Source organism: Heptranchias perlo, chromosome 6 (assembly GCF_035084215.1).
Source record: "Heptranchias perlo isolate sHepPer1 chromosome 6, sHepPer1.hap1, whole genome shotgun sequence".
In the NCBI taxonomy this organism is placed as follows: domain Eukaryota; kingdom Metazoa; phylum Chordata; class Chondrichthyes; order Hexanchiformes; family Hexanchidae; genus Heptranchias; species Heptranchias perlo.
Window position 1 is genome coordinate 28,765,750 of NC_090330.1, and position 22,721 is coordinate 28,788,470.

At 43.6% G+C, this 22,721-nt stretch overlaps 1 protein-coding gene across 2 annotated transcripts in view; it reads left to right on the forward strand.

Moving 5' to 3' along the window:
- Window positions 1–21,308, forward strand: part of flt1 (fms related receptor tyrosine kinase 1) — a 206,344-nt gene extending 185,036 nt beyond the window's left edge. The window contains exons 28-31 of one of the 2 annotated variants that reach the window (XM_067986006.1): window positions 3,143–3,227; window positions 11,116–11,210; window positions 13,691–13,799; window positions 20,391–21,308. In XM_067986006.1, coding sequence (XP_067842107.1) covers window positions 3,143–3,227; window positions 11,116–11,210; window positions 13,691–13,799; window positions 20,391–20,465 — 364 coding nt within the window. In that variant the 3' untranslated portion in view covers window positions 20,466–21,308. Of the gene's footprint in view, window positions 1–3,142; window positions 3,228–11,115; window positions 11,211–13,690 lie in introns of both variants that reach the window. The other variant, XM_067986004.1, reaches the window with a different exon arrangement.
- The last annotated feature ends 1,413 nt before the right edge of the window (window positions 21,309–22,721 follow it).

The following is a 22,721-nucleotide window of genomic DNA, read 5'->3' on the forward strand; positions in this document are numbered from 1 at the left end:
TGTCTCCCACCTGAAGCCAGCAGGAATGACATCAAGGCTGGCGGTCGGGAGTGGGATTGAGGCGGGAGCTAGCTGCCACCGGGGACCCAAGGGAACAGTACCCAGTATAGGGTAAGGGGAGAGGGGGAGGGGTCCCAAACAGATGCTGGTGTGAGGAAGGAGAGGGAGTGGAAAGGCCCTAGGGCAGGGCTAGGGATTCCTACCAAAGATTAAAACATATTACTTACCTTGGCCTCCTCCGGCCACTCTGCTGCATCCCGCCACCTTTCTCTGGTAGTTTTGACAGCAGGCAGGCCTCCCCCTGAGTCATCATAAAAATCATGTTGTGGCACCGATGATGTTATATTAGGCCTTCGCTTGCCTGTAGCAGGAGCCTGAGCCAACTTCAAAGTCGGTGAAGATAAAATGTCGCCGGGCAGAAACGGTGCAGCCTCCAGCCAGTAAGTGGATTCAGACAATTTTAACCCCTCCCATTCACCGCTGAGCAGGGTGTGGTGGTTAAAATCTACCCAATGGTCTCATCAGTCTTTAGAGCATGTTATTACATATTTAGACGTATGGGGCCCGATGTTAGCAGGGCTGCGGGTTCGCGGCGGGGGGGCTATCGGGCGCGTGGGTAACGCGCCCGGTGAAATTAGTGGGTTTCCCGCGCGATCGTAGCAGACAAACCACTAATTGGATCCACTTACCTGCTCCTCCGGGTTCCCCACTGCTGATCTGCGCGTCGGTCGGGCTGCGCATGCGCAGTACCATCTGTCAGCTGGAGGCGCTCTATTTAAAGGGGCAGTCCTCCGCTGACAGATGCTGCAACAAATTGCAAAAATTACAGCATGGAGCAGCCCAGGGGGAAGGCTGTTCCCAGTTTAATGATGCCTCACTCCAGGTATCAATACATGGGGTGAGGAGGAGGGGGAGGACAGAGATCTTCTACCTGGCGGGCAGGAGGAAGCGGCCCGCCTCTGCCACCAGGAAGGCCTGGCTTGAGGTGGCAGAGGAGGTCACCAGCACCACCAACATATCGCCCATCTGCATACAGTGCAGGAGGCGCTCCAATGACCTTAGTAGGTCAGCCAAAGTGAGTACACATAGTCTTTCCCCTACACTCCGTCTGCCACAGCACTGCCCCCACCCCACATCTCCTTCGGCACTTCCAACACTACCCTGTCACATCACCCCTCACACCCACACAGACCTCATCCTCATCTTACCTGCACCTACTCACCTCGCCAGTACTCACCCCGCCACTACCACGCAACCCAATCCTCATACAATCTCATGGCTCTATCTCATACTCACCCTCTCGTGCATCTCTTTCACGGCCAGCCTCACTCAACCTGCCACCACCTGTGCTGCAGCCACAGGGCATGCATCACATATGTGCAATAGGCAGCGTAAGGCAAACGTGTCGTGAGCATGAAGGGGATGCACAAGGGTGTTTGAGGGTTCATCATGGGTGTTACTTATATTGAATTTCAGAACAACTCACATCACACATTATATTGGCACCATTACTGCCATGTCTTCGCGAATCCTGTCTGGTTTGTGCAATAATGCCCGCTCCTGAGGATCACTATGAGGGCCCACCACTGATGCCACCCATTGTGTCACTGCAGAGTGGGTGTAGGTGTATTTGCAGGGCTCTTCTGCGCAGACGACTGAGAGACATCGGCGATGTCCCCGGTTGCACCCTGGAAGGATGCGGAGGAGAAGTTGTGGAGGGCAGTGGTGACTGTGACAGCGACAGGTAAGAAGATGGTGCTGGGGCCAGCCAGGAGCAGCTCGGCCTGAAAGAGGCTGCAGATGTCCACGGCTACATGCCGAGTGACTCTGAGCCTCCGTGTGCACTGCTGCTCAGAGAGGTCCAGGAGGCTGAGCCTCGGTCTGTGGACCCTGTGGCGAGGGTAGTGCCCTCTGCGACGCATCTCTCTCTGCGGTAGCCCTCCCTCCTGCTGTACAGGTGGATGTGTCACAGCACTCTGTTGTGGAGCTCCACGTGTCAGAGGTGGACGGCGAGGCTGGTGATGCTGTTCGTCCTCCGAGTGGGTCATGACTGCAGCTATGGCGGCCCCCATCCGCAAGATGTACATCTGAGGGGGTCCGCAAGGTAGGTAAATGTCTCCGGACCCCAGGGTAAGCGTGCAGGTTGGTGACTTTGACTGTCAGGAGGAAGGTGGTGGAGGCCAAACTTTGTCCCAAGTGACAGAGTGGCCTCCTGCAATGAGTGAGGGTCTCCCCCCCCCCCCCCACTCCACCTGTCAAATGGACCTTTGCAGCTGCCACAGGCTGACAGCTGCAACACGTCCATTCGACCTGGGAGTGTTTCCCCCAGTGTGGGAAACAGTCCCATTTTGTTCTAAAATCCCACATAGTCCCTTAATCAGGTCAGTTAATGACCTGAAATACCTAACTAAATACTGTCAAGTGGCATCCCGCTGGCTTTAATTGCCTAAAGGGATTCCCACCAGCGGGGGCTGCGCGCGCACGCCGGCGCGTCAGTGGGGAACCCGGAAGTGGGCAGGTTCGGGGCGGGCTCCGGTACCGCGCCGGGATTCTCCGATTTTCAGAGCCCCCCCGCGGGAAATGCACCCGATAGCGGGTGCTAAAATAGAGCCCAAGGATTTACTTGTAACATTCTATTTGACTTGGCAATTACTGCCAAACAATGCGGTGGGATTTTGATATTTAATGAGCCCACGTCTTTTTCCCCTGTTTCAGCTTATTTAATGATGTAACCAGATTTGCTGTTTTTAGCACTGATAGTTCTTACCTTACATTTTAGTATTAAATGCCATTTCCCATTTTGTCTATTCAGTGTGGGTCTGTTTGCGAGACATCCACCTCACAATATCCTGCATCCACATAAGTTTGTGCCATATGCAATTTTAGACATTCTTCTTACGATATCTATATTAATATCATTATTAAATATTCTGCACAAGGCATTAAAGTTAAGTTGTAATTCTTTGGATCGTTAATCAGATACTAATGACAAAACTTTGCTTATATTTGAATCCATTATTCACCTTTTCATGTTGCCACTATTGTAAACAGAGTTATGGACTAGGAATTTTTTTTTGTCTTTATTTACAATCTGATATGTAGTCTCATTTTAATGTGTAACAACATATTGCTGTCACTGCAGATATATTAACACTTGTATGAAGAAACAACCACAGAATTTAAAGACGTTTGAAGAGTTACCACTTGAGCTTACAACTTTAACAGATGTAAGTTTTCTAATGATTCTCAAGACTGCCATGTACTGTTTGATAGCTTTGGCTCTGTTTCAAAACTTAAGAGTTACAATATAGCTTCACAAGCATCCTGCCCCACATTACAATGGATAGATGTTATCTACCATGTTATGACAAACTTCACAAATAATTTTTGGCTTCCCTCTGAATCTTTTGGGATTGTAAAAATCTTCCCCTCTTCCCTTTGAATTTTTGAGCACCTTGAGCTTTATGATAATGATGAAATAACAGAATAAGCTATGATTATAAATATGTCTGGAACTGATAACCAACTCTGTCTCTAAAATCATTGCACTTTTATGGATTATTCTCATGCTTCCAAAGTTAGGTTTAATTAACCAGAAAAAGACAGGACAGTTTGAATCTCTTAAGCTTAAGCTCCATAGTTCTTCTGAAAGAAATCATATTTTCCTTTGTTCACTACTTGAGTAACTGTATTGGGATGGATTTGCTTTCCATGCTTAATGGCAATAAGCAGGGAACTATTAAAACCAATGAAATCTTAGGAACAATGTGCGAGATTTCCACTCAGCATTCAGTTGAAACTGGACCAAATGGGTACTGCAGTCAAAATGATCATAACAAGGTATAAAAAATTGAAAGATGTAAAATGACAGAGACAAGGAACTGAACCAGACATAACAACATCCCAGGGCGGCAGGTTAATGAGAGAAATGTTAATCAAGTGGAATAGAACAGAGAGGAAGGAGAATGGGAGGAAAACAGCAGCATGTCATTAAGCAACTTCAAATTTAACTGTTCAAACTCCCACCCCACAAGTAATAAACTGCTTAGGCTGACTAGTGCTGTTTGAAGATTAAAATAAGAGTAAAGAAAAAGTAAGAAGTATGTTATCCAGATGCAAATTTTTGAAATTATTAAATATGGCTGTGCCAGTTAATATTAAATACAGTTTCCTTCATGTGGATGTTCTGTAATCCTCTGATAAATATGTAGTCAATCTTTTACAGTGTACACAGTGATTTGGGAACCATTGCAGAATTGTTACAAATGGACACCTATCGTCATTGCAACAAGAAGCTAGTCTTTGGGTATCCTCCAGAGTAGGCACATAATCAGAAAATGGTTCCGAATACGGATCCAAATTAATCAAATTTGCAGATGAAACCAAACTAGAGAGGGCAATGGAATCGAAAAAGAAGCCCAGAAATTACAGTATGAGTTAAACAAAATATGTAAGTGGGCATAACAATAGTGAAAAAAAATTAGTAGACTCAATGCTGAATATGTCCAACCAATGTGGAGCAGCAATCAAAAAAGCCAGAATCTTAAACTACATAACAAAAACAGTAAAATACAAGTGTTAGGAAATTTGATTCTGCGGTAGATACCTTCTTGGGTTCAGAGATGTCAGTTGTTCCTTAGGTGTCCCTTAGGTGGCCTGAGCATCTTACTTTTATGGGAGTTGACTTGCACTTCCCTTTATCCACTTGTGTGATAGCATAACCCAGTGATGTAACAATAGCATCCCCTTGTAATCTGGACCGGATACTCATGATTTTTATACATTTATTTCTTCAATTTTCTCCAATGTTACCAGTAATTGAGGTGAAAGTTGATATGAAATGCTAAGCTGCTTTATTTCACAGTAAGATAAAGATACAGGACAACAGTTACAACCAGTTTCATTAATTTCCATCAAAACAACTTAAAATAACAAATATGCTATTTTACCCCACTTCAATGGGTCGTCTTGTTTGACTTAAAGCTAATTTCCTAACTCCCCTCTCCTCTGTTCCATTCTTCTTGCAGATCTTCACTATCTGACTGTCTCTTCTGAAACTATCTTCTTGTAAAGCTTAATAGGAATGGACATTCCACCTCCCCCATGGTGTGACTGTTTGTCGGGAGCCCCTGGGATATAATCATATGAAAATGAAGGCCAGGAAAAGACCAGTTGTTCCTTCCAGTCCATACCATACTGTCATGATGCAACTGTTGCACACCATAAACTCCATTCACTTCCTCTTTTCCCACTCTGCACCCACCAATCAACCATGCAATTTCCTTGGAGAGTTAAAAAAAAGGAAAAAATTTAGATAAAACATTCTGGGAAATTCCTCCCCAACCTCCGAAGATGATCAAACAAGAAGCAGGAGAGCTTGGTGTCTGGGAGACACATTCCCAATACTTCTAGACGTAATTACATCCGCCATATTCAGGAACGTGTCCAGCTCCCTTCTGAGTGTTTGCAACAAATTCACACTCACTGCACAAGCCAGCAAAGCGTTCCATAGGTTGATTACTCTCTGTGAAAAGACGTAACTCCTGATACTTAAGCTAGTTCTGTGCTTACGTAACTTATACACATGTCCCCTGCTTCTCCTTAACTTTTCTAACTCAAATAGCTTATCGACATGGACCAAATCTAATCCTTTCATTTCTTTATAAAGCCCTCAATCAAATTTCCTTGAAGTTTATGCTTTTCTAGAGTAAAAAGCCCCAGCTGCCTAAGCCTACTGTGGTAACTAAGGGCTTTTAAACTAGGTATCAATCTGTTGGCACTCCTCTGAACCTTTTCCAAGGTCTCTATATGACCTACCATGTGAGGGACAAAAACTGGACACAGTGCGGCCGATTTTTATTCATTTGCATGATGGGAACGGGGCAATAGTGCAATCAAAATGGCAGCATAACAGTTACTGCCCTGTTCCTGTCGACATCCAGGTCTCTGCTGTTTTGCCGGGGCCTAGAAATGGACAAGCCACCAGAAATAGGTGGGCACCTCATTAGCCCATGCAAATCAGAGTCCTATGATGGCAATAGGACCCCTGTGCAATTTTCAAGTACCATGGGCGGAGCGTGCAGGCCTCTCAAAAAAATTTGAGAAAAGGTTCTTAAATGATTTTCATGGAGTAAGAAGGAACACGAATGCTCCACCTGGCCCCACAAAAAATGGATCCATGTGATGCCCAACCCTTTGCGGCCCTCCCTTAGGATCATCTCTTGCCTCCCACCCCCCCCCCCTTAATTTACTTGGACCGGCTGGGGTCCACAGTGGAGCTGCCAGATTTCCCGCTTCTTCCAATCAACAAGCTGCTCCGAAAGCACAAGCAGCTCAGATTTCCCACTACATCCGAAAGGCAAGTTGCTCCAAATGCTTTTGAAGCCCACCGATGAAAAGGGTTTGGGACTTGGGCCTCTTCCATCGGGAAGGAGGCAGGCTTGCTCCACCCACCTTCTGCGGCCACTTGAAATTTTACCCAACTATTCTAAATGACGCCTAACCAAGACCCAAGACAGTACAGTATTTTTTGATTTGTATTTAATCATCCCTGCAATATATCCTAACATTACATTTGTTTTCGCAGTAGCCTCACAGGCGAAAGATCATGCACCTTCAGAGATTCAAGTACACCCAGGTCTTTATCCCGCTCAACAGCCTTGGGCATGCATCCCTGCATAGTGAACACAGGCTTGGCATTGGCCCTGCCCAAGTGCATAAGACTGCATTTATCTATGTTAAATGACATCTGCCAGATGCTGGCCCATTCCGCCACTGCATTTAGATCTGCCTGCAATCTATTTCTCTCATCTAAAGTCCTAACATCTGCACAAATTTTTATATCATCTGCAAACATGCAAACTGTTCCCCTGGCTCCTTCATCCAGATCATACATAAAGATGGTAAAGAGAAACAGCCCTAACACCAATCCCTGCGAGACTCCACTAATGACTTGTCCTCACTCAGAACCACTACCATTAATAACAAGCAATTCCTTATCCAAACCAAAATCTACCCACTAATCCTATAGGATTATATCTTATTAAGGAACCTATTGTGTGACACCTTATCAAAGGCTTTTTGAAAATCAAGATATACATTGTTATCTGAGCTACCTACATCCACCAACCTAGTAACTTCCTTAAGAAATTTAACCAGGTTAGTGAGATATGGGGCTCAATTTTATGGGGAAATTGCGCGTCCATTGGGGCGCTCCGAAAATTGCAGAAATCCCGTTCAGGTTCAGAAGCCGGCTTCAACCCACCGACTTCTGAGTTCCCCAGGGATGCACTTGTGTGCACGCAGGCGTCCCGAATCTGGAAGTCCCGCCGGCTTTAATTGCTGGCGGGATGACAGTTAAAGAGCCAAATGTACCTCATTGAGGTACTTAAGGCACTTTACTTGTAACAGATTACGTGATTATAACGATTTTTAACTTACCTGGGTGGCTTGCCCACCGCTTCTGATTCATGCCTGGTGAACTCAAGCGTGAAGGGCCGGATCAGGGAAAAAGAAACAAAATAAAGTACATCAAAAACCATTGCAGGAAGTTAAAACACAAAATCAACCTACCTTTCCACCCTGCTCCGATGTCCGATGTCTCCCTTTCCGATCTCCCTCTCTTCACCCCCCCGATGTCCCCCCGATCACCCCCTCTTTGTCCCCCCGATCTTCCCCCTTCACCTCCCCTCTTCATCCCGATCTTCCCCTCTCCCCCCGATCTTCCCCTCTTCACTCCGATCTTCCCCTCTTCCCCCCCGATCTTCCCCTCTCCCCCCCGATCTTCCCCTCTTCACTCCGATCTTCCCCTCTTCCCCCCGATCTTCCCCTCTTCACCCCGATCTTCCCCTCTCCCACCAATCTCCCCCTCTTCACCTCCCCGATGTCCCCTCATCTTCCCCTCTCCCCCCAATCTTCCCCTCTTCACTCCGATCTTCCCCTCTTCCTCCCGATCTTCTCCTCTTCACTCCGATCTTCCCCTCTTCCTCCCGATCTTCTCTTCTTCATCCCGATCTTCCCCTCTCCCCCCCGATCTTCCCCTCTTCACCCCGATCTTCCCCTCTTCACCCCGATCTTCCCCTCTTCACCCCGATCTTCCCCTCTTCTCCCCCGATCTTCCCCTCTTCACCCCGATCTTCCCCTCATCCCCCCGATCTTCTCCTCTTTCCCCCGATCTTCCCCTCTCCCCCCCGATCTTCTCCTCTTCACCCCGATCTTCTCCTCTTCACCCCGATCTTCACCCCGATCTTCCCCTCTCCCCCCCGATCTTCCACTCTCCCCCCCACCCCAGTCTTCAGTTCCAGTGCGGAATGATGTCTCGCTCTCTCTCCTTCTCTCCCCCCCACCTCGCGTTGCAGCTCCTGATGGCAGCCAGCCTGTCAATCAGGCTGGCTGCCGGGTGCGAAACCCAGAGAGCACATTGATCACCATCAATCACCACGTGATCGCGTTGGAAACGGTAAGTTTTGTTTATTCGGGTTTGCCACATGGACCTTCACCCCCCCGCTGCCAATCCGCCACCATTTCAAAATTGAACCCAGGGTCTTCTTTTCATATCTCTAATAGCATCTTCTCTGTCAAGATGGTCGTACAATGTATCTCTACTGATCCCTTCTAGCAACTTGCCTATAACTGAAATCAATCTAATGGGCCTGTAATTTCTCAGTTCTGACTTATTGACTTTTTAAATATTGGCACCACGGCCCATGAGGTAATGGCTTCCAATTGTTGTGGGTAACAGCGTCTATGTCTGCTTTTAACATACATTCAGCAAAAGCCTGCAGCTTGTGGCCCCCTCTTTAAAACTATGCAAATCCACTTTGTTTTTAAAACCCAGCACCTAAAAGTAACTTTTTCCTAAATCCTTTCTGTGGAAAAATGATCAAAAAATCCTGAAATGTCACAAGTTAGCGGAAGTTGTGATCAAACTGTACAGTGTTCTGGTCTGATCGCACTTGAGCACTGTGTCCAGTCTTGGCCACCGAGAAACAAGGGAGACATTCAATCATTGAAGGCAATACAGAGAAGAGCCATGACACTGATCCCTGGAGTCAGGGTCTAAGTTATAAGGAAAGACTGGAGAGGTTTGGGCTTTTCAGCATAGAAAGGCGACATCTGAGAGGTGATCTTATAGAAGTATATCATACAATGTTACAGCAGAGCAGGAGACCATTCGGCCCAACGTGCCTGTGCCAGTTCCTTCGAAGTTCCCATTAATTAGTCCCATTCCACTGCTCTTTCCCCGTAGCCCTGTAAATTTTTTCCCTTCAAGCATTTATCCAATTCCCTTTTGAAAGTTATTATTGAATCTGCTTCCACCATCCTTTCAGGCAGTCTGTTCCAGACCATAACAGCTCTCTGCCTAAAAAAATGTTTCCTCATGTCACCTCTGGTTCTTTTGCCAATCACCTTAAATCTATGTCCTCTGGTTACTGACCCTTCTGCTACAGGAAACAGCTTCTCCTTAATTACTCTATAAAAACCATTCATGATTTTGAACACCTCTATCAAATCTCATCTTAACCTTCTCTGCTCTAAGGGGAACAACCCCAGCTTCTCCAGTCTCTCCACATAACTGAAGTCCCTCATCCTTGGTACTATTCTAGTAAATCTCTTCTGCACCCTCTCTAAGGCCTTGACATCCTTCCTAAAGTGTGGTGCCCGGAATTGAACACAGTATTCCTGTTGAGGCCTAATCAGTGTTTTATAAAGGTTTAGCATAACTTCCTTGCTTTTGTACTCTATGCCTCTATAAATAAAGCCCAGGATGTCAGATGCTTTTTTAACAGCCTTCTCAACTTGTCCTGCCACCTTCAAATATTTGTGTACATACACACCCAGGTATCTCTGTTCCTGTACCCCTTTTGAAATTGCACTATTTAATTTATATTGCCTCTCCTCATTCTTCCTACCAAAATATATCACTTCACACTTCTCTGCATTAAATTTCATCTGCCATGTGTCTGCCTATTTCACCAGTCTGTCTATGTCCTCCTGAAGTCTGTTACTATCATCCACATTGTTTACTACATTCCCAAGTTTCGTGTTATCTGCAAACTTTGAAATTATACCCTGTATACCCAAGTCCATTAATATATATCAAAAAGAACAATGGTCCTAATAACGACCCCGGGGAACACCACTGTATTCTTCCCTCCAGTCTGAAAAACAACCGTTCACCACTACTCTACTTTCTGCCCCATTTCCAATTTTCTATCCACGCTGTCACTGTCTCTTTGATTCCGTGGGTTTTAATTTTGTTTACATGTCTATTCTGTGGTACTTTATCAAATGCCTTTTGAAAGTCCATATACACAACATCAACTGCACTACTCTCATCAACCCTCTCCGTTATTTCATCAAAGAACTCAATCAAGTTGGTCATATTAAGATGGCATATAAGATAGTAAATGGTATAAAAGTTAAGCTGAAATCTACAATAAATTAAACTCGGAGCAGGACAAGGGGACACAGGTTTACACTATAAAAGGTAGTTTTAGAACTGATATCAGGAAGTTCTTCTTCACACAAAGTGATCAACACATGGAATGGACATCTGGGCAGAATGATGGAGGCTAAAGCTCTGAAAACATTTAGGAGACAATTAGATGAGCAAAGAGGGGAATGCAGGGTCATTCTGGGTGGATGAATTAAGATGGGTCGAATGGCCTTCCTCATCTGTACCTTGTGATGTTAGTAAACCAAGTAGAAGATTGATTTAAATAAACAAATAAGTAATTCATGGCATGTGCTGTATAGAAGCCCAAAGTAGGGTGGAGCCTGAATGTCTGATTGTGTGCCTTCATACATGCACATGAATATTGGTTTCCTTATACTTTGTCTTGTTGACCTGTAATTTTTCCAGTGCTGATGTAATACAAGGGCATTGGTCAGAGGGGTAGGAACACCCAATAAATACCACCTACAATTCCAGGTTGATATAAATCTATAATTTAAAACTGAGGCTAAAGTCAACAATGAACAATTATTTAATCATATTTCAAAATGTCAGAAGGATTTTCTAGATTATATAGACGATAATAAAGTTAAATACTTCTAACTGCTTCTGTTGTTATATATAGCAATCCTGAATGAACTTACTGTTGTTTTTCTCAGGATTACCAGACTGATAGTGGGATGGTTTTAGCCTCAGAAGAATTGAAGCGTCCAATGTGGATGGATAGCAAACCAAGGCATTCACAGTCTTTTGGGTAAACCAACACAATACAAAATCTAGAATATATTTGTTAAAAGCAGTAATTATAACAGGAAACTGGAACCAGGAAAAAAAAGAGACATGTCTCACAAAATGAAATGGACCAGAGCAGGGAACATAAGCAGTTTGGCACTCTGTGCTTGTCTGCTCTGAATTTGCAGGAAAGTGATTAAGTAGGAAGTCCTTTTTGTGGCAAAATGCTTTTTAAAAGTATGCCTAAATTTGTGCTGCATAAACATCATTTCAAATTGTGATGGCCAAGCAAACTTGCTGCAGCAGCTTAATTCCTAAGTCAACCTTTGCTATTTACGAGTCTCCCATTAATTATCTTGTACCTTTGTCATTCATTCTAACTTAATCAGGTTGCAAAATTTAGAATAAAAATACTGGCAGGTTTTTCACTTGAAATCCTCCCTGCACTTTCTTGTTTCCTAAAGCATTTTTTTCTTTATTTATTTGCAAAACAGGAATAGATCCAGCTAGTAGAGTTTTTTAACATCTGTAACTACTATAGAGTGCCATAAATGAGCTTTTAATAACAAAATATTATGTGCAGAGACAACTGAAAAGAGTAAGGCAGTCAAATGTGGTGAGGAGAGATAAATGTAAAGTAATGATATTTTCAAAAGAAAATAGAAAGGGAGGTTAGAAAAAATGGTTGAGAAGTGATCCACAACAGCAAAAAATGTGAGTACAGTGAGTACAGTCAAAAGGCCTAATGTTCTTTTCTGTAGTTGTTGAAGGTATACATTTAGGTACATAATCCTGCGCACTGGTCCCTGGTGTAATAAAAAATTGGCATTGTACACATTGCAAACCTTTAGTAAAGCAACTTAAACATTTTTACTTTCATGTTTTGGCTAGAGTTGTGGTCATTAATAGGAACTAAACATGAAATAGAGGATATCCTAACAGGTTGTTCTGCCAACTGATTTTTTTTCTAAACTAATTTATGCAAAGAAACAAAGCACAACACATAACAGGAGAATGAGAAACAAAAAATGAAGGCAAACTGCAATCATAAGGTATTATGTTTATGTAAGGTAATCCATATTAAGAAAGAATGGGCTTGCATTTAAATAGTGCCTTTCTCATGACGTCCCAAAGTGCTTCATAACCAATTGATTACTTTTGAAATGCAATAACTTTTGTTTTACGGGCAAATGTGGTAGCCAATTTGTGGACAGCAAGGTCCCAGAAATAACAAATGAATGAATGACCAGATAGTCTGTTTTGGTGGTGTTGGTTAAGGGGGGAATGTTGTCCAGGACGCTAGGAGAACTCCCTGCTCTTCTTTGAATTGTGTCATGAGTTCTTTTACGTCCACCTGAGTGAGCATGCAGGGCTTCAGTTTAACGTTCATCTGAAATACAGCACCTCCAACAACACAGTCCTTCCTCAGTACTGTGCTGATGTGTCAGCCTAGGTTATGTGCTCAGGTCCATAATGCAGCTTGAAGTCATAACCTTCTGGTGAGAGTGCTACCGAGCTTAGCTGACAAGATCTATAGAGTTAAACAAGAGATGGCATTCGTTTGTTTATGATTCCCAATAGGGTTATACCAAGTAGGATAACACACATGCGCAGAAAGTCCCACGTTTCCATTCTCTAATTAGGACCACCATAGAAAATTCAGTGGGGTACTCAGATCCTGATCAGAAACCTGTAGCCGACCAAACTGCATAAGAATTTTTAAGAACTGGAAAATGTCATTTGACCCAAAGTACCCTTTTAACCCCATCTAATTATGTTCTGATCATATCCTTCAATCTGTTCGCTGTTCAAAAATACCTCATTCCCTAATTTACAATATTCACTTTAATGGCCTTTCCTGGTAGCTTATACATAAGCCTGTGACTTTCATGTATAAAAATGTTCTGCTAACTTCCCTTCTTACTCCTGACTTCCTGATTCTTAGCAAGAAGTGCACTTTTCTCTGCAATTGAACTTTTTACAAAGGCATTTTGGCCCAGAGCACTGCCTCACACCACAAAACTGGAAATACAGTAATGCACTGCAAAATAGAGGCAGTTTAATTAGATGACTCCCATGGAAGGATCAAAGAGACCATCACGGGATATATTGGAGTTAGTTAGGTTCAACCATTATCTTAACGATAAACTTCAGCTTCTCAAGAAATACACACCAATATGGTCAAACAAATGACAACGGCATGGAATACATGGAATGTACCCACTGGCTATAGGCACTTGCAGCTGATGAGGGCATTGTGAGACTCATAAGTTCAGTTTTCACTTTGGATTCTGACATGTTTCTCCTGATTCTATTAACTATTTATACTATTTTATGGTTATTTTTAATCATTTTGCTTCAGTATTTTTAGTGAGACATTTTAATGCAGATATTAGGAATTTGGGATAGGTGTTATGCCATGGTTTCTTTGACTGAATGCATGAAGCTTGCATCCTTATATTGTATCTGACACTGAATGTGTTTTTGTTCATTTTTTTACAGTTTGAAAGCAGCAAGCAAAAGCAAGGAGTCAGTATTATGTGAAACTGCCAATCGGGCAAGCACTTACAGTACTGGTTACCACCCTGGAGATGAAGGCAATCGGGCACCTGTATGTGAGAGTTTGAGCTTGCTGAATTCCTTTGAATCAAAAATGAGTTGCTGTACACCGCCACCAGACTACAATTCGCTGGCCTTCTATACCTCACCACCTGTTTAATGATGTGCCATTTCTCCAATACTGCAGAATTGAAAATCTGCACATTCAAAACATTTTAACACACCTTTAAACAAACTTTTTCCTTACTGCCTTTACCAATATCAAAACATAAGTGCGCTGCTCACCTACAGTAATCAGATATTAAATGTATCCATACACTGACGTATTGATATCGTACAAGCAGTCTTATTTGGGGGCCTATTATGTTCATTAAGGTGAGGGCGATACTCCTAGGAATGGAATTATATTCTCTTTCCACCTCATCAACCGAACACTTCCTGGTTAGTTATTATACAACTACAACAACTTGCATTTATATGGGTCAGATAGGGTTTACAGCTCTTTTTACACTATCCCAAATAACGTGTCTATAAGAGCACCCAAAACTGCATTAAAATCTTCATCTCCTATACCAGTCATCGACAAGCCCTATTTGAGTTAAAATAGACAATTAGTGGTATATCAAGAACAGTTTGGATCTGTGTCTCTTAGTCACTGGATTTCAGCTACCCAGTCTAATTTCATTACAGAATCAGCTTCATTACCATTCCAGATATTTAAATAAATGTAAAATGCAAATTCACTTAAGTGCATCCAATGCATATTAATAAAGCTGCTGTAAATATAAAGCTCAGTTACTGATTCCATGAAATGTGACTGCTTCAAAGCATAAATGTTTTCATTCGCAGAAATACTCCTTTTGTGCTGTTTGCTGATTTTTAAAAAGTATTGCTTATTTGCTTTGTACAAATTGCAAATCAAACAGCCCAAAATGCTCTATGAATTGAAAGAAATAACTTGCATTTATCTTGTACCTTGCATGTCCCCAGGACATTCCAAAACACTTCACAGACACTTAATTACTTTTGAAGTGTAGTCACTGGTATTAAGGTAGCCAAACAGATAAATGACTAGATAATCTGGTGTTTTTTTGGTGTTGGTTAAGGAATAAATATTGGCCAAGGCACCAGGAGAATTCCACTGGTCTTCTTCAAATAGTGCCATGGGATCTTTTACACCCATCTGAGCAGGTAGATGTTGCCTCAGTTTAACATCGCACCTGAAAAATGATGTCTGTGACAGTGTAGCAATCCCAGTATTGTACTGAAGTCTCAGCCTAAATTATGTGCTCAAATCTTCGGAGTGAGCCCACAACCTGCTGATTCAGCAGCAAGAGTGCTGCCACTGAGCCAAGTCTGACACTGTATGTTATTGTTTATTTTAACACTGTAACTTTCCTTTTACTCTGATGTGCACATTTCATCTAAAATGTGGGAAGCTAATATAGCATGAGGCTTAAAAACGTAAATATTATACCTGTCCTCGCAAAACTACAAACTGAGTTTGAAATCAGGAATAGACAGCTTTATATTTTGTTGAAAGTTATTTTGTACTATTTTTAATAAGAAGGTTATGTCTTGAGATTTGTGAACACATAGACAAAATATACTTAGCGTTATACATCCCTCTTAAGGGCCATGTCATTTTGACTGCAGCTTTATTAAAAAGAATATACCCATTGAGATTTAATTTCCTCTGCTATTTTTTACTGTAAACACATTAACTATTGTGCTAAAATAGCACAGACACAAATTTAATGTGAACTCATTAATTAGTATGCCAAAATTAACACAGAGGTAATGAAATCCATTGAATAGCAGTATTCATTTGGATTACTGTGGTAATTTTAGTGTTTTAGGTCAGTTTTTTATTGGCAATAGGAGAACTCTCCAGCCAGTAATGTCTTGCAAAGTATTTTACCTAATCTATTATCTTTTTAAAGCATGATAATAGAAAATTCTTTTGGAATTAATGAAAATTTGGATAACATCAATGTGAGCAGCTAAGATACGTACCTCAATTCTGTTAATTTCTTTAAAGCATTTAAGTCACAATTCAAGTTTTGCATTATTCATATTTACAGCATCGAATACAGTGACTCTTGCACAGATGAGTTTCAAATCCACAGTGACTGATGCAGTCACTGATTTGCTACTGTCAAATCACTAGTTCTGTGATCACACACATTACTGTAAAAAAAATGGCAAAAAAAAAGCTAGATGACACCGTCATTTAAATAACTTTTTATTTAAAGAGGAAAGTTACAATTTTTTGAGCATACTCAGAATTCCAATACTTAATGTTAACTGTACAATGATACTAGCTGGTTGGAAGTGGATGACAAGTGAGAGGGCCACATCATTTCAAGCTTATGTATAGCTGGAAAATCACTCCAAACCATTCATGATTCAGGAGTTTGCTGTACCAAGTATTAGAGAATTATTAAAAATGATGCTACTCATTCTGAATTTAGATGCCAACAGAAAATTGGGGAAGAGGCAAATATAAAAACATAAACTATGCAAATTTTGAATGAGGTAAGACTGGCACATTCCTTCCAGCAAATACGGAAATATAGCTCCAAAATAATTTTGTACTAAATAATTTTATGGAATACCCAAAATGTATTTGCAGCTGAATAAAGTATACTCTTTGGTGTATTATATTTTAATATGTATTCTTGCTAAATGTAGAATCTTAAAATATTCCTTACATTTCCAAAAGCGTGTTTTGATGGGCTGGAAAATGTATTATAACAGCATAAGGAAGTGAATAGTATAAAACATAGCATTTTCACAGAATCCTATATTCTTATCTTAGTTACATTCTTGGTGGGGGAGACAGGAACAGAGGGAATCCAAAACTATGTTAAGCTACATTTTTAAAGGAGCCAGTCTACGTAATAAAGGCATAAAATAATCTCTTTATAATCCAAAAATGAGCTCCATCTACAGGTCTTATATGTAGTGCGCTGAGAAACCTGCAGGGGTGGTTGTTATTTTTTGAGAGTAGGAAATTCCTGTTTCTCCCTCTTTTCATCCTGCACAAGTTGATACCTCTTGCACGCTTCTCCAACAGCCTACTTCCTGACCTTCTCCAATTCCCCTCTTCAGACTGCAACCAGGAGTTGCAACAACCTGTTTCTGATTTTTGCTTCCTTTGTGCCTGGCATCCATTTGGGGCCTTCCCATGGTGATGTGGCTAAGATCAGGAATTCAGCTGGTTGGGAATGGGGGAACTTGAGCATATACCCCCCCACCTCTTCCCCCCTCTCCCACATCAAGGCATTATATGTTGGTGCTCCAACACATTGTGTGGGCCATATGACATTTCTTTTTCACATGGAAATACCCTCAAATGACTGTTCCAACTATTCTCTATTTTTAATCCAGAATTTGCTGCAGGGACGCTATGTGCGTCATTGCACAATGCATTGCAGTAGAAATAGGATCAGATAGAAAGGATGGTAATGAGCAACTTCAGCTTCATCATTCATGATTCAGGAGTTTGCTGTACCAAGTGTTAGAGAATTATTAAAAAAAACACTACTCATTCTGAATCTAGATGCCAACGGAAAGGTGGGGAAGAGTCAAATATGAAAACATAAAGTACCCAATTTTTAAAAATGCAGTCAGATTAGTACATTTCTTCGAGCAAATATGGAAATATGGTGAGGGTCTCAGTGATTATAGAATCAGCATCCCTCTGGTTCTGAATTGGTGAGTGTAGTTGGTGATGGGCAGCCAATAATTGTTATATTCCAGAAGTGGACAGATAAAGTAATTTTTCTGAGGTTGCATTTTAATAAAGGATGAGCGAATCTGCCTAATGTTTTGATCAGAATGAGCTGTTTCACTTGTGAGCAAATGTGAAATGGCTCCATTTTGTTCTGGGCTACTTGTACCATTTTGCTCATGCAAAAATCCCTTTTTAAATGGAATGTCAGGTTTTAGACTGAGTGTAAAGAGGTCACCCTGAGCTTTTGTTTTGTTTTTGAAATTGGGTAGATTAAAGGATTAGTGCTGAGTACTGGACTCTTTTCTCCCCCAAATTGCTAGTTGTAGAATCAAAGTTTGCAATTCTATCACTATTCCATGTTAAAAGAACAACTTTAAAGTAGTTGTGAGAACCTTTAGGAAGCACCCAGACAGACTACTTTAAAAAGTGTAGATCGGGTGAGCCTGGAGTTTCCTTCTTGGGCACAGTTAGACCCGAAAATGCGCCCAACATTGCCCTCATTTTGCCGATGTCAAGTTACACCCAAGTATCCTTCCAATCTCATTACAATACGCCCGGACTTAAAATGGGCATAAATCAGAGTGAACAATCGGGGCCCAAGGAAATGCCGAACCCCCACCAGTATACTCATTCATGCACATCAGACTTAATGGGCTCGATTTTAGGGTCGGGTTTCCTGCGGGTTTCCAGCGGGAGGGCCCCGAAAATCCCGATATGCGGTCACGTGACCGGATCGCGCCGCGATCCCGACCACTTCCGGGTTCCCCGATGACGTGCGGGGCTGCGTGCGTGGCCCCCGCTGGTGGGAATCCCGCAGGCAATTAAAGCCAGCGGGGTTCCACTTGAGAGTACTTACCTTGCTCGTTGTGGTAAGTTAATGAGCTGAATCAGCTGTCAAAAGAGGAAGTGTGGGATTTTACCTGCATCACAGAGTGTTTCACACAGTGGGGGAAACAGTCTCTCTCCAACCAGGCGTGTTGCAGCCAGCAGCCTGTGGCAGGTGCCAAGGTGCACTCCACGGGGGAGAGCCCTCACCCACGCAGGAGGCCACCGCGTCACATAGGGCAACCCCTGCCCCCCACCACCCCCCGCCAAGCCAGAGGACAGACCGACACGAAACCGCAGCCCCAGTCCGAGGAACCACCCACCTACCCTGCACAACCCCTCAGACCAACACCTGCCAGATGGGTGGTGCGTAGACACCCTCGGAGGACGAACAGCATGACCAGCCCCAGCAGCCTCGCAGTCCAGGCCGTCCGCTGCAGAGACGTGGAGCCCCCCAACACGGTGTTGTTGCACGCCCACCTGCACAGCAGGAGGGAGGGCTACCGCAGAGAGAGACGCATCGCAGAGGGCACTACCCTCGCCACAGGGTCCACAGACCGAGGCGCAGCTCCCTGGACCTCTCCGAGCAGCAGTGCACACGGAGGCGCAGATTCGCTCGACATGTAGTCGTGGAGATCTGCAGGCTCTTTCATGCCGAGCGGCTCCTGGCTGGGCCCAGCACCAACTGCTTACCTGTCGCTGTCAAAGTCACCACTGCCCTCCAGAACTTCTCCTCCGCATCCTTCCAGGGTGCAGCCGGCTACACCTCGGATGTCTCTCAGTCGTCTGCGCGGAAGAGCCCTGCAAATACACCTGCACCTACTCTGCAGTAACACGATGGGTGGCATCAGTGGTGGGTCCTCATAGTGATACCCAGGAGCGGGCATTATTGGACACAACAGACAGGATTCGCGGAGACATGGCAGTGGTGGTGCCAATATAATGTGTGCTGTTTGTTGCTCTGAAATTCAATATAGGTAACACCCATGGCAAACCCTCCGAAAACCCTTGTGCACTCCCTTCATGCTCACGAAATATTTGCCTTACGCTGCCTACTTAACATATGTGATGCGTGCCCTGTGGCTGCAGCACAGGTGGTGGCAGGTTGAGTGAGGCTGGCCGTGAGGGAGATGCACGAGAGGGTGAGTATGGGATGGAGCCATGAGATTGTATGAGGATTGGGTCGCGTGTTAGTGGCAGGATGAGTACTGGCGAGGTGAGTAGGTGGAGGTAAGATGAGGATGGGGTTTGAGTGGGTATGAAGGGTGATGTGACCGAGTAGTGTTGGCGGTGCCGAAGGAGATGTGGGGTTGGGGCAGTGTTGTGGCAGATGGAGTGTAGGGGAAAGACTTCGTGTTCTCACTGTGGCTGACCTACTGAGGTCATTGGAGCGCCTCCTGCACTGTATGCAGGTGGGCGATATGTTGGTTGCGCAGGTGACCCCCTCTGCCACCTCGAGCCAGGCCTTCTTGGTGGCAGAGGCTGGCCGCTTCCTCCCGCCCGCCGGGTGGAAGATCTCTGTCTTCGCCCTCCTCCTCACCCCATCTGATGATACCTGGGGTGAGGCATCATTAAACTGGGAGCAGCCTTCCCCCTGGGCTGCTCCATGCTGTAATTTGTTCCATTGGTTGCAGCATCTGTCAGTGGAGGACTGGCCCTTTAAATAGAGCGCCTCCAGCTGACAGATCGTACTGCGCATGCGCAGCCCGCCCGACACGCAGACCAGCAGCACGGACCCCGGAGGAGCAGGTAATTGATTCCTATTAGTGTGTTGCCTGCTACGATCGCGCGGGCAACCCACTAATTTCACCGAGCGTGTTGACCACGCTCCCGAAACCCAACCCGCCGGAAACCCGCAGGCCTGGTAAAATCGAGCCCAATATGTTTAACCTACAATCGGGGAAGCTTTTCAATTTTTAATATGACATATTTATGCCATAAAAATGCATTAAAAGAAACAGAAAGTACAGAGCAAGTCTCAGTGAGGATAATTTTTTTAAAAAACGCTTTAAAAATTGCAATTAATAGACCAGAAAAAATGACTTTGTTTCCTGTTGTGCCTGAAAATCTGGACCCAAGATTGAGAGACCCCTGAACAAGTGCAATTGGAGGATACTCACAGTTGAGAGTCAGAAGCTTGGCCGGAGGGTTTGATCGACGGACGTAAAAGATTGAGGATTCTTGGAAGTAATGTTGTTACCCGGGTAACTCACTTACACCGAACATTCCTCATTCTTTTAAGCCACATAATTGGTTTGTGCACAGGTTATGGGTGTATCTGGCCGCAAATGCGAAGAAAACTCCAGGCCATGGTATTGACCTGTGGGTGTGTTAATGAAGTAAGACTTTCAGTTCAGTTATACACGTTTTAAAGCATTTAAACAGCTTTCAGCTGCATGCGCTACAAAATGTTGTTAAATGCATTGTTTCAATATTGAGTAAATATGTATAAGCTAGATCGCCTTATTTATTGCAATCCTATTATCTTCGGCGTATATCTAAGCTCACACGAGAATATTTCCATGAAAACTTTGTCTGAGACAAATACACTGGGTAGATTTTTGGAATCCTTGCACACTGCAGATGTGCATCAGAAAATTTCAGGCCCACTGCCTGCACTCATGGATTGGGTGTTAACGCATTGTGTGAGAGTTTTCAGAACATCTACCCTATTTTTTTAATATTAATTATGAAACAACATTTACCTGCAGCATTAATTACAAATGGTCAGTACTTATAGTGAAACACTATTCGTGTGACATGTGTTACTGTCAGGCCAGTGCATTAAATAGAACTGTGTACATATCCTTATATGCAGTACTGTGTTTATATACTCACTGTTCAAGCCTTCAGATGACTGAAATCTCTTTGGTTGTACACTGTTTATCCTGAATAAAGGTGAGGTGAATTCTGCACCTGTCTTTTTTGGAACTCATGAATAGAATGTTATAAATGTATTTCTACAGAGAAATAATAAAAATTGTTTAATTACCTGCATACCATCGCATTAATTTTTGCTGCATCTTTGCATTGAGAGCTTTGTTTCTCTTAGTTGCGTCAGAAATCTCATTGGTCCTGTGTGCTGATCAGTGCAAGAACATTACAAACAATAAACCATCTTTTTTTCTCTGAAGATTTCAAGCTTCAGAATGACCTGTCTAAACTTGGGGGAAATATACACCTATTGCAGTATCACTGACCAGAAATTCTATATTTGTCTTTTTGTGTACATGATGAAGAAGCCTGTTTGATACTAATACACAGATGGAGTTACGTTTACGAGGTAAGGCTCATGGGAGATAAAACTAAAAGAGACTGGAAACATCTGGTGGGATGATGATATTATGGAGAGCGGTAATGTCTCCTTGCATCACTTTCCTAATGATTGGGAGGAGGCTGATAGGGCAGTAATTGGCCGGATTAAATTTATCCTGGGTTTTTGTGGCTGGGGCATACCTGGGCAATCTTCCGCATTGCTAATGTAATTAGAGCAGCTTGTGGGGTGGGGGGGGGGGTGGTGATGGTGGCTAGTTCTGGTGCACAGGTCTTCAGCACTATAGTTAGGATGTTGTCAGGCCCCTTAGCCTTTGCTGTGTCCAGTGCCCCCCGCTGCTTCTGAATCTCAGACGGAGTGAGCCAAATTGACTGGGCACTCTATGATGGTGAGGACCTCAGGAGGAGGCCAGGCATGATCATTAACTCAGCACTTTTGACTGAAGATGCTTGCAAACAGTTCAGTCTTGCCTCTTGCACTCACACTGAGCCCCACCATAGTTCAGGATGGGATGTTCACGGAGCCTCCTCCTCCTCCTGTTAGTTGCTTGGATTTAGTAGGACCACAGAGTTTTGCTCTGATCTGTTGGTTATGGGAACGCTTGGCTTTGTCTATATCCTGCTGCTTCCAGTGTTTAGCATGCAGGTAGCATGTGTAGTAGTTTCACAAGGTTTGTACCTCATTCTAAGATATGCCCGCGCTGCTTCTGGCACGCCTTTCTACACTCCACATTGAACCAGGGCTGGTCTCCTGGCTTACTGGTGATCAAGGAATGAGGGATATGCCAGGCCATGAGGTTACAGATTGTAGTTATATACAATTCTGTCATTGCTGATGGCCCTCAGTGCCTCATGTTTTGGCCTGCTAGATCTGTGCTTATTCTGTCCCATGTAGCATGATGATAGTGCCCCAAAACACAATGAAGGACAAGACTTTGTCTTTGCAAAGGTAGCACTGCTACCAATGCTGTTGTGGTCAGATGTGTCTAGGACAGATAGGTTGGTGAGGACAAGGTCATGTAGGTTATTTCCTCAGGTTGGTGTTCTTATCAGTTGATGCAGGCTCAGTTTGGTAGGTCCAGCAGGACATGCCAGCTTGGTCAGTCATGGTACTACCAAGTCTTGGGGGTGATCACT